Consider the following 13,947-nt stretch of genomic DNA (forward strand, 5'->3'; position numbering starts at 1 on the left):
ATCAACTAGAAAATGCTCTTTTAAAGTGCAATCTCTAAATAAATATTGTTTCTATATATAATATATATATATATATATATATAGATATATATAATATATATATATATATATATATATATATATTCTAAAATATTTCCAGAACTACACTACAATCTAATTTAGTGTATTCTTTATAATATATATATATATATATATATTAGTATATATATATATATATATATATATATATTTTTTTTTTTTTAAAAATATCCAGTAATCACAAGTATTTGGAAAAAATCTTACAAGCACCACTAATTCTCATTTTCTTCCTTTGTTTCAGGATGTGACCCCATCCCAGTGAAGTATTTGAGGTGGGGTGACCCTGAGCCCATCGCAGCCGTGGTCTTCTCCTGCTTGGGCCTAATGGCCACGTTCTTCGTTACCTCTATCTTCATCATCTACCGCGACACTCCAGTGGTGAAATCGTCCAGTCGCGAGCTGTGCTACATCATTCTGGCGGGCATCTGTCTGGGCTACCTGTGCACCTTCTGTCTTATCACCAAACCTCACGTCATCTACTGCTACCTGCAGCGGCTGGGCATCGGCTTATCACCCGCCATGAGCTACTCGGCCCTCGTCACCAAGACCAATCGCATCGCTCGGATCCTGGCCGGCAGCAAAAAGAAAATCTGCACCAAGAAACCTCGTTTTATGAGCGCCTGCGCCCAGCTGGTGATCACCTTCATACTGATCCTCCTGCAGCTGGGCATCATCGTGGCGCTCTTCATGATGGAGCCTCCCGACGTCATCCACGACTATCCCTCCATCCGCGAGGTCAACCTCATCTGCAACACCACCAACTTAGGCGTGGTGGCGCCACTGGGCTACAACGGCCTCCTCATCATGAGCTGCACATTCTACGCCTTTAAGACGCGCAATGTTCCCGCCAATTTTAACGAAGCGAAGTACATCGCCTTCACCATGTACACCACCTGCATCATCTGGCTGGCCTTCGTGCCCATTTACTTCGGCTCGAACTATAAGACCATCACCATGTGCTTCTCCGTCAGCCTGAGCGCCACCGTGGCTCTGGGCTGCATGTTCGTGCCCAAGGTTTACATTATCCTGGCTAAACCGGAGAGGAACGTCCGCAGCGCGTTCACTACGTCGACAGTGGTGCGCATGCATGTGGGAGATGGAAAATCATCATCCGCGGCCAGCCGGTCCAGCAGCCTGGTCAATCTATGGAAGAGACGAGGATCGTCAGGAGAGACACTCAGGTGTGTTGAATTGTGCACCAATACTTTTCAAAAGGTACCATTTACTAATAAACATCCTTTAGGGGTAAATAAGGTACAAAGGTGTAGCTTTTGAATGGATACTGCCTCAAGTGACAGCTTTTGTACCTTTGTTTCTGAGAGTCTAGATTTGTTTTTCCTAAAGGAAACAGATGCATTCATAGCAGGGAATAAATAGTGTTAAAAGTTCAGGTTTTATGCTTCGGTTCTGTCGCTCTGCTGTTGTCATAACACTGAGTGCACATCTTTTTGTGTGGTAATGATGGAGCTGTTAAGTTATTGACATCCATAAAAAGAGAGTGTTTACCTTAGATGACCTGTGATTATAGGAATGAATGTATTTAGTGTGTCTGCTCACACTGCCGGAGTGTTTACCACAAAATCTCTGTGTTCACATATGCTACATAACGCATTTTTTTTTTTTTTAAATAGATAGAAACATAAGTATTAGTTTAGTCATTTTACATTTGTATGATTAATAAAAGAATTACTATAATATCTTATCTTTATGGGGAAATATTAAAATAGTAATAGTTTCTGTTTTGTTTAATATTTTTATAATAATAATAGTTATTACTATTATTATTGTTATTGTTGTATTTTTGACATTATTTTTATTATTTACATTTTTTGTCCAAATTGTGCAAATCTGCAATGAAGCACAGCATGCCTGGAGCTTTTTTTAAATTGTGTTTTAAACCACAATCGCAATTTTTATCAGAAAAATCACAATTAGATTTTTAAATCCCCACCCAAAAAAAAAAAAACAATTGCATTTTTTTATCCAAATTGTGTAGCCCTCATAGATAGATAGATAGATATGAACAGAAATAGTGATGTTGTTTGCACTGGGGTTATTTTGCAATCATTTTAACTGAATTTATTATTTTAAATGCTGTTTCAGCTCTAATGGGAAGTCGGTGACGTGGGCCCAGAATGAGTGCAGTTCCAAAGGTGGCCACCTGTGGCAGCGTCTCTCCTTCCACATTAAGAAGCGCGAAAGCAACCAGACGGCTGTGATCAAACCTTTCTCCAAAACGTCTGAGGGACGTTACTGTGGAGGCAGCGACATCAACACCGACAACAGTAACAACAAGATGCTCTACGAGGTCACCGAAGTGGAGGAGCGCTATCCCATCACCTACCGGCCCCACACTCCTTCACCGATCAGCACCGTGACCCAGAGAGCGAGCCTCGCTTTATCACAGAGCGCTGGCGCCACTAACTCCCAGGTCATGAGCGTCTCCACATACATGTGTCAGCCTCCACACCGCGGCAACAGCGGTGGAAGTGCGTCGCAGGGCTCTTTGATGGAGCAGATTAGCTGCGTGGTGAACCGCTTCACCGCTAACATCAGCGAGCTCAACAGCATGATGCTCTCCAGTTCTCCTCCAGGGAGTCCTGTGGGTTTGTCCACCAGCGCGTCTGCACACGCACAACCTGTGGAGCCCTGCTGCGCTCCGCCCTACCGCCTGTCCCGAGAGATTTCCATGCCGACCACCATGACGACCTATGCTGAGATCCAGCCCCTCCCACCGGTGGAGTCTAATGTGGGTCGCCCCACCCCTCCCTGCCCACTTTCTGGTTCATCACGACTCAAAACGTCACCCACGACAAGTGGGAAGGAGCTAAAGGGGGGCGTATCCTCAGCTCTGGAGTCGCCGTCCAATCAGCAGGAACTTGAGGAACTGCTAGCGCTGACTCCGCCCTCCCCCTTCAAGGACTCCGTCGGGTCGTGCAGCGGCTCGCCGAGTTCTCCCTCTTCTGATACCGAAACGTCCGCTCTTCCGCCCATCCCAAAATACGAGTGCCTGGTGCTCCGACACTACAGCCAGAGTTCGTCTTCGTTATGAGGACAACAGATGGAAGAATGATGTAATTCACTCCGGCGGAGACGGACACTGCTTGAGTGTGTGTGTTTACATGTTCTCACCTTCGGACCAATGCAAAACAGGGCCCTGCGGAGGAATATCTCCAGCATCAGACCTGCAGTAGAATCACAACGGTGTCTAATCGTTCGTCTAGTTGGCGTTCCGTTGGTCTATTTTGGTAGTGGCCTTAAACAAACACGGCTTTCATCTAATTAGTGCTGTTTCTATGAGGACTACAATATGTTGTTGTGACCCCAACAGGACGGAGGTGGACGAACACCCAACCTGGGACGTTCCAATACACGGACATTACGAGCTATTTTGCTACGTTCATAGTCAAACAATGAGATTATTAAGGGCTGGGAAAAGGCATGGCAGCAAAGGGAAAAGCCTGTATAAGTACATGTTGCGTAATCTTTAGCTCACACACTCGTACGCGACTGCTGGTGCACTGTAATAATTGAAGAGCGTGAGGTGAAGTCCCCGATGCTTTCTGAGATGTAAACGCAATCTTTGAACAAAGTGCTTTGTTTGATGTACCACAGGGCAGCGTGAGAGAGCAAACAGACCGATACTCAGATGCATCAGTCATTCTCCATGATTTTCTCTTCTCCTTTTTCTCTCTTTTCTCCTTATTCTTCCAGTTTCTTCCCATCTTTCTACCTGCCTTTTTCAGGAACAGAATATACGGGTGAATCTCATGGAAACTGTCAAGATTATATTTCATTCATTCATAAATAAATAATTAAATAAAACAAACAAACTGTACATAGCAAACAGAATGAATTTTAGGATTACATTTTTTTTTATCCATATTATTATTATTTTAAGTTGTATTTTAATATTGGGTCAATATTTTAAAATACATGAAAACTGCAATTCTCTTAAAATATGCTTATTTTATTTTATTTAAAGTTTTATTGATTTATAATAAATAATTGATTTATTCGATTTTATAGATTTATTTATTTGCAAATGTGGGTTTTGAAATGTACCCTGAACTTGACTTCATGAGATTCATCTGTATTTTATTTTATTTTTTTAGATTAATTGTGGGACCAATCTCCTTCCCAAATCATTACGGTACCATGATACAGTGATGGTATCAGATGATGGTAATACCATGACACTCCAAGTTACTTCTAAGAATACCGTAGTACTGGTAGTGGAAGAAGTCACATCTCCCCTAACAAACTAGTTCACTGTGGTTCATCATTGAGCTGAATCAAATCACTCAGTGAACAACATTTTGGTCCAGTCAACATGGAACGAAAATGCACCCTGTTTACTTTCTTAATACACATTCCTGGTGTTATTTTAAACAATTAATCTGTTATTCCAAATAACTTGTTCAACCTCTGAAATAATGTACAAATTGTCACATTACAGAAGTATAATGGGCTGCAAATGGCGTTTCATGTTGTCTTTAAATTATACTTTTCTCTAGGAGGAGGGCTTTTTTAAGTAATCTTAAAGATGTATCTAAACAGTTTCGTTTCCTGAAGATTGATCTATCTATCTATCTATCTATCTATCTATCTATCTATCTATCTATCTATCTATCTATCTATCTATCTATCTATCTATCTATCTATCTATCTATCTATCTGTTGTTCTATCATTGTTTCATTGTTCTATTGTTCTATCTTTTAGGTTTTGAATCATAAAGAATATGAGTTATGAGTTCACCATGAAGCCATTCTAATCATTTTGGTTTATCATTCCTACTGATTGTGTAAATATCAAGGGCATGCGCAGAGCAACAAGTCTAGTAAAGTTTTAACAGTGACTTATCGTCAAACCTGAACAATAGCAGTAATCTTACATGGATTACACGAGGATGGAATACCAGAAGATTTTACAAGTCTAAAGATGTCATTTCTTATCATTCCCTTGTGTACAGAACGTGCTTAGATGAATGTGAGGCTACTCAAGTGTTAAGCAATTATATGAAAATCAAAAAAGTGAGATTTACAATTAATATTTATCTTAATAGAGCTTTTAGTGCCAAAGGGGGGAGGGGAGGGTGATGGGACGAAATGTGTGTTTTTCGTAACATAATGATATGAATAGTTTTTATGGTGATGAGTATTCTTTTTATATATTATAAATATATATTATAAGTATACCAGACTTTGGGACTCAAAGCAATACAAACCATACGCATATACAAAGCACATCGGCTTTAGACGATATTTGTGCCACATCAAGTTTTCTAATCATTTTGAAACTTTTTTCTGTGAATGAGAACTACCCTGACATCATATTTCGGGGATTTAGGCCTCGTCTAGACCAGAAACGCATCAAAACTAGATTGCTTGCATTAAAATCAAATGCTTCGGTCTACACTAAAATCTGCACATCAGCTTACGCCACTTTATAACCCCCATCCACCTGAAATAAAATTCTGTTTCAAAATATTGTGCATTTGAATTAACACTTTTATGAATTTTGTTTGTTGTTTAAATAAGTACCAACAGTTACATAAAAGCCAGTTGACTATATGTTGTAGCAATACTATCATTATAATAAGTAATATATGATGATAAATCATGTCGGTCACTTCCAGTGTAGACAGTTTTCTAACCAGGTACGACACGATAAAATATGAACGCTTATTTCTTATTAAGTTATGACTTTTTTCTCACAGTTCTTTGTTTATAGCTCACAATTCAGACTGTCATAATTGCGTGGTAAAATCTCAGAATTGTTAGATTTCTATGGCAGAAACAAGAGATCTAAAAACTGAATTCTGAGATGAAAACTCAGAAATCTGAGATATAAACTCAGAATTTCAACAAGAAGGTCAGAATCTTGAGATGTAAACTCAGTATTCCGACGATAAAGTCAGAATTGCGAGTTCTAAACTCAGTATTCCGACGATAAAGTCAGAATTGCGAGATCTATACTCAGTACTCCGACGATAAAGTCAGAATTGCGAGATCTAAACTCTGTATTCCGACGATAAAGTCAGAATTGCGAGTTCTAAACCCAGTATTCCGACGATAAAGTCAGAATTGCGAGATCTAAACCCAGTATTCTGACGATAAAGTCAGAATTGCGAGTTCTAAACCCAGTATTCCGACGATAAAGTCAGAATTGCGAGATCTATACTCAGTACTCCGACGATAAAGTCAGAATTGCGAGATCTAAAGTCAGAATTGTGAGATCTAAACTCAGAATACCGACGATAAAGTCAGAATTGCGAGATCTAAACTCAGTATTCCGACGATAAAGTCAGAATTGCGAGATCTAAACTCAGTATTCCGACAATAAAGTCAGAATTGCGAGTTCTAAACTCAGTATTCCGACGATAAAGTCAGAATTGTGAGATCTAAACCCAGTATTCTGACGATAAAGTCAGAATTGCGAGATCTAAACCCAGTATACCGCCGATAAAGTCAGAATTGCGAGATCTTAACTCTGTATTCCGACAATAAAGTCAGAATTGCGAGATCTATACTCAGTACTCCGACGATAAAGTCAGAATTGCGAGATCTAAACCCAGTATTCTGACGATAAAGTCAGAATTGCGAGATCTAAACCCAGTATACCGCCGATAAAGTCAGAATTGCGAGATCTAAACCCAGTACTCCGACGATAAAGTCAGAATTGCGAGATCTAAACCCAGTACTCCGACGATAAAGTCAGAATTGCGAGATCTAAACTCAGTAATCCGACGATAGTCAGAATTGCGAGATCTAAAGAATTCAGAAAAGTTGTGAGATCTAAACTCAGAAATACCGGCGATTAAGTCAGAATTTCGAGATCTAAACTCAGTATTCCGACTATAAAGTCAGAATTGCGAGATCTAAACTCAGTATTCCGACAATAAAGTCAGAATTGCGAGTTCTAAAAACTCAGTATCAGTATTCCGACGATAAAGTCAGAATTGCGAGATCTAAACCCAGTATTCTGACGATAAAGTCAGAATTGCGAGATCTAAACCCAGTATACCGCCGATAAAGTCAGAATTGCGAGATCTTAACTCTGTATTCCGACAATAAAGTCAGAATTGCGAGATCTAAACCCAGTATTCTGACGATAAAGTCAGAATTGCGAGATCTAAACCCAGTATACCGCCGATAAAGTCAGAATTTGCGAGATCTAAAACCCAGTACTACTTACTCCGACGATTACAGTCAGAATTGCGAGATCTAAACCCAGTACTCCGACGATAAAGTCAGAATTGCGAGATCTAAACTCAGTAATCCGACGATAGTCAGAATTGTGAGATCTAAATTCAGTATTTCGAGGATAAAGTCAGAATTGTGAGATCTAAATTCAGTTTTCCGACGATAAAGTCAGAATTGCGAGATCTAAATTCAGTATTCCGACGATAAAGTCAGAATTGCGAGCTCTAAACTCAGTATTCCGACGATAAAGTCAGAATTGCGAGCTCTAAACTCAGTATTCCGACGATAAAGTCAGAATTGCGAGCTCTAAACTCAGATTGTGCAGGAGATCAGGGATCCGACAACTGTATGTCGTTGGAAAACTTGTCACGTTGTGCCTGGTTAGAACATTGTTCGATGAATGGACTACTGATGTAATAGAAAGTGCAGTTGTGTTTTCTGTGTATCAAACATCAAGATGATCGAAGGAATATGGTTTTAAAATCTTGTCACACAGTTTTGCTAAATGGCTGTTTCCTCAGAAAAAATACTGTGGTCAGTGTAATTCATCCTTTCTCTTTGTTTACATTTCTAATATATATCAGGGCCATATATTGAATCATTAATCTGTGTAATATTCCAGATGATCTATAACATGCATGTCATTTGGTAATAAGCTTTAGTGTTTTTGCTACAGGTACACAGGAACAGCCGGAGAGATTATTCAGATTTATTGGGGTACATTAGGAAGCAGCTGTGGTTTGTCAGGAAAGGCTTAAATTTCATTTGCCGAGATCAAAAACATGATGCTTGAAAGATCCTGTGAAATATTAATAAATCTGCCCCTGGAAGGCGATCTCTCCTTTTTCTCCATTTCTGTTTGCGAGTTTCTCTTCATTAAGTGGGTTTATGAACATGACAGATACATTTGGTGCATTTGTAGGAGCTCTGGGTTGAATGTCAATGTTGCTGCCTATAGTAGACTCACATTGATGTTTACATTTTGCTACATTATCATGCTTGCTGGAGTACATGGGATCTTTTATTAGTGGTGAAATGCAATCATTTAGCATTTGGGCTACAGAACATAGCTGTTCTGAATGTCTCGCACAGGTTCGTGGCCGAAGGACGAAACCGACTCTGTGACTCCATCTCAAGTGCTAACATCTTTTTTGTGTATAATTCTTTACTCTCAAGTGACCGGTTCTATTTTTGTTATATCTATATCTATAGCTATATATATTGGGACTTGTGTTTGCTGATTCTCTGATGTAGAGATTCTGTAGGATGTTGATCATCATTGACGTGGTACTGCAGATGACTTTTGTTGACATTTGTTGATATTCCAGTTTCTTGCAGTTTTGTGGGGAAAATAAAAATGTGAGAAAATGCTTACGGATGTATAAAAACATTTTCCCTTTTTCTTGACATGGAAACCGTTGTGGTGTGGTATGAAATCTTTTCAGTCATTATTAAAAACATGGAATAAATCCACCTGTCTCTGAGAATTAATGATTTTGTTGAGGCAACTTTAAACTTCTGATATGCGGTTTTCTGAGCGCACAGAAAGCGGTTGTCACACGGCATGTGAGTACTAAATTAAGTTCTCTTTCATGTCTTATTGCGCTTAAATTGTAAAATACACATAAGTTATAAAAACACAGTCGGTTATGTCTGTGAAGGTAAACAGCTGAGAAATAAATTGCATGTTTATATTAGATCTGTGTATTGAGTGACAGCAGAGTATAATATACAGTTCCTGCTGCTGTCTATGCTGTTAATATGACCCAAACAATAAATAGAAACAGAAAATCACTCACTGCTCTGGACTGAGTAACTTGTATAGCTTTAATAAGAAGGCATTTCTAACTTGAATGCTGATTTTAAATGCCCAATAAATAATAAAAACAAAACACATTGTTACCAGCTCACCAAAACAAAACCCACCCAATAGCAACAAGGGTTGCCAGGTTTTCACAACAAAACCCACCCAATCGCTACTCAAAACTAGCCCTGAACTAGCTCAATCAAATTTCCTGTTCCTGGAGGGTAAAATACCATAGACTGTATAAAAACATGGACATAGCATCCGTGAAGTCACCCGTAGGTTTCTGAAGAGCATTTTTGAAGCCTAAAGTAAGCAGAGTCGGCCGTCGCCATCTTGGCAGTGTGTAACCGTGCATCACTCCTGGATAATTGAAAATGGGCAAAGAGGCGGGACGTGGGTGGAGCTGGTTGCTGAAACCACGCCTCCTTGCTCGATGGTGTTGACACCAGCGGAAATCCACCTGTCACTCAAGTGGCCACGCCCTTAATTATGCAGAGATTTAAGGCTTAATATCATTGAAACGGATGAGTTATAAAAATAAATCAGGCAAAATTAGCTATATAGACCAAAAAACACTTTTTGTACCAGGCTGCAAACATATTTTTTTTTCTGCTGTAAATTTTTGGCCATTTTAACATGGGGGGTCTATGGGATTGACTCACTTTTGGAGCCAGTCTCTAGTGGGCAGTCGATTAATTTGCAGTTTAAGTCACTTCCGTGTTGGTTTCAAGAGAGAGACCAGAAGGTTGGCGCTTGTAAAATAAGTTTTTTAATTAAAGTAAGTTTTTTTTTTCGGGGGTTCTCCTGGTAAAATTCACATTCCAGGGGCTAGATATCATGTTTTTGGGGTCCCTTCAACCCACAGACATGAAAAACACCATGCGTCAACAGTGTTAAAGTAGCCCAATTCCGGAGGAAAACCGGGGACTTGGCAACACTGCTAATACAGCATTGTCCTTCAACAGTCAAATAAGTTTAAATTGTACTAACATTTATTTTAATTAATAAAATAGGTTTTAATAAATTTTTTTAGTTTAAATTTTATTCTTATAGAATAAATTCCCATTTTATTTTGGTTAACATTTATTTTAAGTAACATTTTATTTATTTTTTAGTTAAAAACTGATTGGGGGTGCATGGTGCACAGTTATATACATTTATACGTTTGGCAGATGCTTTTATCCAAAGCAACAAAGCAACTTACAGTGTACTCAAGTCATATATATTAATATCCATTCCCTGGGAATCAAACCCATGACCCTGACTCTACTGTTTGAGCTACTGTAATGTTGGCTAATGGTCACGTTAAGGCAAATAAATAACTCAATAAGGTAAGTTCCTTTAATATATGATAATCAAAGAATGTGTAAAATAGTAAATCACCTTCCATACAGTAAATGTGCATTGCCGTTTTGTTTATTTACACATCTTCTTCCATCTTATGGACCAAAGTCAGAGATATTCCACTTTATATGGATCAGCATAAGTTACCAAATGTGAATCTGCTTCAGCTTAATCCGTTATTATTGGCTGACTGGTTTAATATGATGCTGCTGAATAATGTCTGTTATTGTATTTCCCATTTCAGAGCTCATAGCCAACAGCCTCCACAATGAACCTCATTCATCACACACGAGCAGAATGAATTTGTGTGCGAATTGTTCATGCAACCATTCTTACGTAAATTGTTGCATTGAATTGCATTCAACAATTTGGGTAAGAATAGTTTCAATTCTGCAGAAAAATACTCAAACTCTGAAGCGGCGACAGACTGATGAACATATGAATGAAAGTGCGTCAGTATTATTTTCCATCACTCAAACAAATGTCTTACTCTCACCCCCACACATGCTTGTGTAGAAGTGGGCGGAAGTTTCTATTATCTAGTTTTCATTCTCTTTTAAAGACTGAGAGCATCAAACACGCTTGGCATCTTACAAACCCCTGACTCCTCTTTGCTCATGTACCGGCATTTAGGATTTTTTTCCCCACTCCGTGCTCTTGTTAATTGACAAATCTGAAGCATTCATGAAACCAAAATGCAGAGAAAAAGCAGAGGACAATATATGAAAAATCTCTCTGTGGAGGAGGATTGATACAGTGTTGACGTGAAGGCCATTGCATGCAGCCATTTAAAAAGATTCAACACTGTTAATGGATTTGCGCTTTATAAATACAGATATAATTCACATATATTACTGCCCAGACCTTTAGACGGAAGACTAAATCTGCCTGGCTTTGGGCAGAATAAAATGTATTGAAAATACAAATGGAAACCAAACTACACTAGCCATGTTTCTATTAAGAAAAATGTAATTTGCTGCAGTAGGAGAAACTTTGCATATTCCACCATGCAGTCACATGACTTTGTTGATGCACATTGCGTAATTTATTCTGTAAACAAGTTTCCATTGTAGTTTATGCACGTTTTTTTTATTGGAAAAAAAATTTATCTGGCTCAGTTGAGCACATATGTTTTTTTATGCGCATTTTTAACATCTTGGCATTTACATGCAGGGTTTTTTTTTTTTTTTTTTTTAATGAGATATCCCAAAATGCGCATAAAAATTGCATCTGTACTCCATCCGTCTGCCATTGGTCGTACAAGTGAATCATCCTTTCTAGATCAGGTAATGCACATTTTTAGCTACTAATTTATTTGTTATTTTGAAGAACCTTTTCCTCAAAAGCACTGTGCTGCAAACCTGCTGCATGAACACTATCCCCTGGAGCTTTTCTCTCTCACTCACAGATACGATGGAGATCGTATCTCAGCAACTCTAGTTCATAGTGTCGCCCAGCATGAGAGCTTTATTTCACCAGCCCAGATCATTAAGCAGCAGACCAGCAGTGTGCTTCATCATTTCAGCCGTGTGTGTTCACTTCTGAGCTCATTTATCAGTACTACATACACACACGCACGGCAAAGTCATGTGAGTGAATGAACATGCAAAGCAAAAATGGCTACAGTATGTTCAAAATACAGTACTGCACAGTATATACTACTGTATATGTAAAAATAAACATTGGAGTATTGAGGTCACATGACCTCATTACATTGATTCAGCAAGTTATAAATACAGTTCTTTGCATTCTTTTTTTTATACAAAGTGTATTAACTTTTGGCAGTCTGGGCAAATAGTCTAGACAGAGATGTTAAAAATAATAGTTACTACTTTCTGGTCACTAGAAATACACTGTAAAAAAAATTATATATTTTTTAAAGTTGTAAAATCACATTTTAGTACATTTTGAGAACATTTTAGAACATTTACTTCAAATTTTAATATTTAATTCAACACACTGCTGTTTCATTGTAATTGTTTGTGAAATTTACTAGCAATTTCTAAGTGAAATTTTCTTCTAATTTTTTTTTTCTGTGTAGTAGATCAAGTCTCTATGGAAGTCTGTTTCCTAAATGAATGAAAAATAAAAAAGGTAATTGCAACTTTTTATCTCACAATTCTGATTTTTTTGTTCTTGTATTCTGAGTTTATATATCACATTCATTACTTTTTTCTTGCAATTCTAAGAGAAAAAATACAATTGCAAGATATAAACTCAGAAATATGAGATATAAACTCAGAATTCAGAATTTTTTTATTGCAATTCTGAGTTTACATCTCTCTGAGTTTACATTACTTTTTTTCTCAGAATTCTTGCAATTCCGTTTTTTTGTTTGTTTTTTGGGTTCTGCAAAGGAATAACAAAGGTAAATGTGACTTTTTAATCTCACAATTCTGATTTTTTTCTTGCAATTGTGAGTTTATATCTCACAATTCCAAATTTTCTTCTCAGAATTGCAAGATTGTATCTCACAATTCTGACTTTATATCAATTTTGAGTCGAAATTGTGTCTTTGTGATACAAACTCAAAAAGTCCCAATTATCTTTTATTTTTAAATTTTGTGGTGCACTTGTTCTACAAGTCTCTGTCTTTGGTTGTCAAATGGATACAGAGTACTCTATGCATAAAGAAAAGTTTTTTACTAATGCATACTGCATACTATAGAAGTAGTCTGAGTTGGGGTAAGATGCATGTGTATATTTTAACACTGTACTGGAGTGACAGCAGATGGTGAGCTTATGTAATTATGTGTGGGCGAAAGCAATGAACAGCAACACGTTTGAATTCAAGACCCCGAGATCATGTCATTCAAACACACACACACACACACACACACACCATGAAAATGTGTGGTGATTGCACTAATCACATATGAGACCACTTTAGGCGTGCACACACACACACACACACACACACAGCTGTCAATTTCAAAAGCCCTCACACTCAAAGCACATAACACATAACACATAATGTTGCATACTACACCCTTAAAAATAAAGTTTTTGCATTGATGGTTCCATGAAGAACCTTTAACATCCATGGAACCTTTCTATGGTTCTTTATAGCAGAAAAAAAAGGTCTTTAGATTAAGAAAATGGTTCTTTTAAGGAGAGTTTACTTAAAGGTTCTCTGGGGAACTGTTGCGAAAACTCCCTTTTGGAAGCTTTATTTTTATGAGTGCATCCTGTTTACTATTTTAGAAACTCTAAGCAGCATGCAGTATACTGCAGTATGCTAGTGCTCTGCGATCTCTCCTTTTCATTTCCCACTTCACAAGCGTAACAGCGACAGGAAACTGCCCTGAAATCATCTTCTCATTAGTGTCAGCAATACGGTAATGATTCAAAACAATTGTGGCAGACGAAACTTATGGTTTAGCCAGAAACAATGGTTTGAAGTTAATCTTGATGGATTTGTTTCTTACAAACACGCAACTTTTCACTTTACATGGAATTAACTGATGTAATGGAGTGGTGTGGATAACTTGTGGATTATTGTGATGTTTTTA

The 13,947-nt window shown here is 38.0% G+C and overlaps 1 protein-coding gene across 1 annotated transcript in view; it reads left to right on the forward strand.

Annotated features, from left to right (window-relative positions):
• Positions 1–3,990, forward strand: part of grm5b (glutamate receptor, metabotropic 5b) — a 51,743-nt gene extending 47,753 nt beyond the window's left edge. Inside the window, exons 8-9 of the mRNA XM_042771591.1 lie at positions 320–1,259; positions 2,182–3,990. Of these exons, the coding sequence (XP_042627525.1) occupies positions 320–1,259; positions 2,182–3,130 (1,889 nt within the window). The 3' untranslated portion in view covers positions 3,131–3,990. The remainder of the gene's footprint in view (positions 1–319; positions 1,260–2,181) is intronic.
• Positions 3,991–13,947: the final 9,957 nt, after the last annotated feature.

This window comes from Cyprinus carpio, chromosome A15 (assembly GCF_018340385.1).
Source record: "Cyprinus carpio isolate SPL01 chromosome A15, ASM1834038v1, whole genome shotgun sequence".
In the NCBI taxonomy this organism is placed as follows: Eukaryota; Metazoa; Chordata; class Actinopteri; order Cypriniformes; family Cyprinidae; genus Cyprinus; species Cyprinus carpio.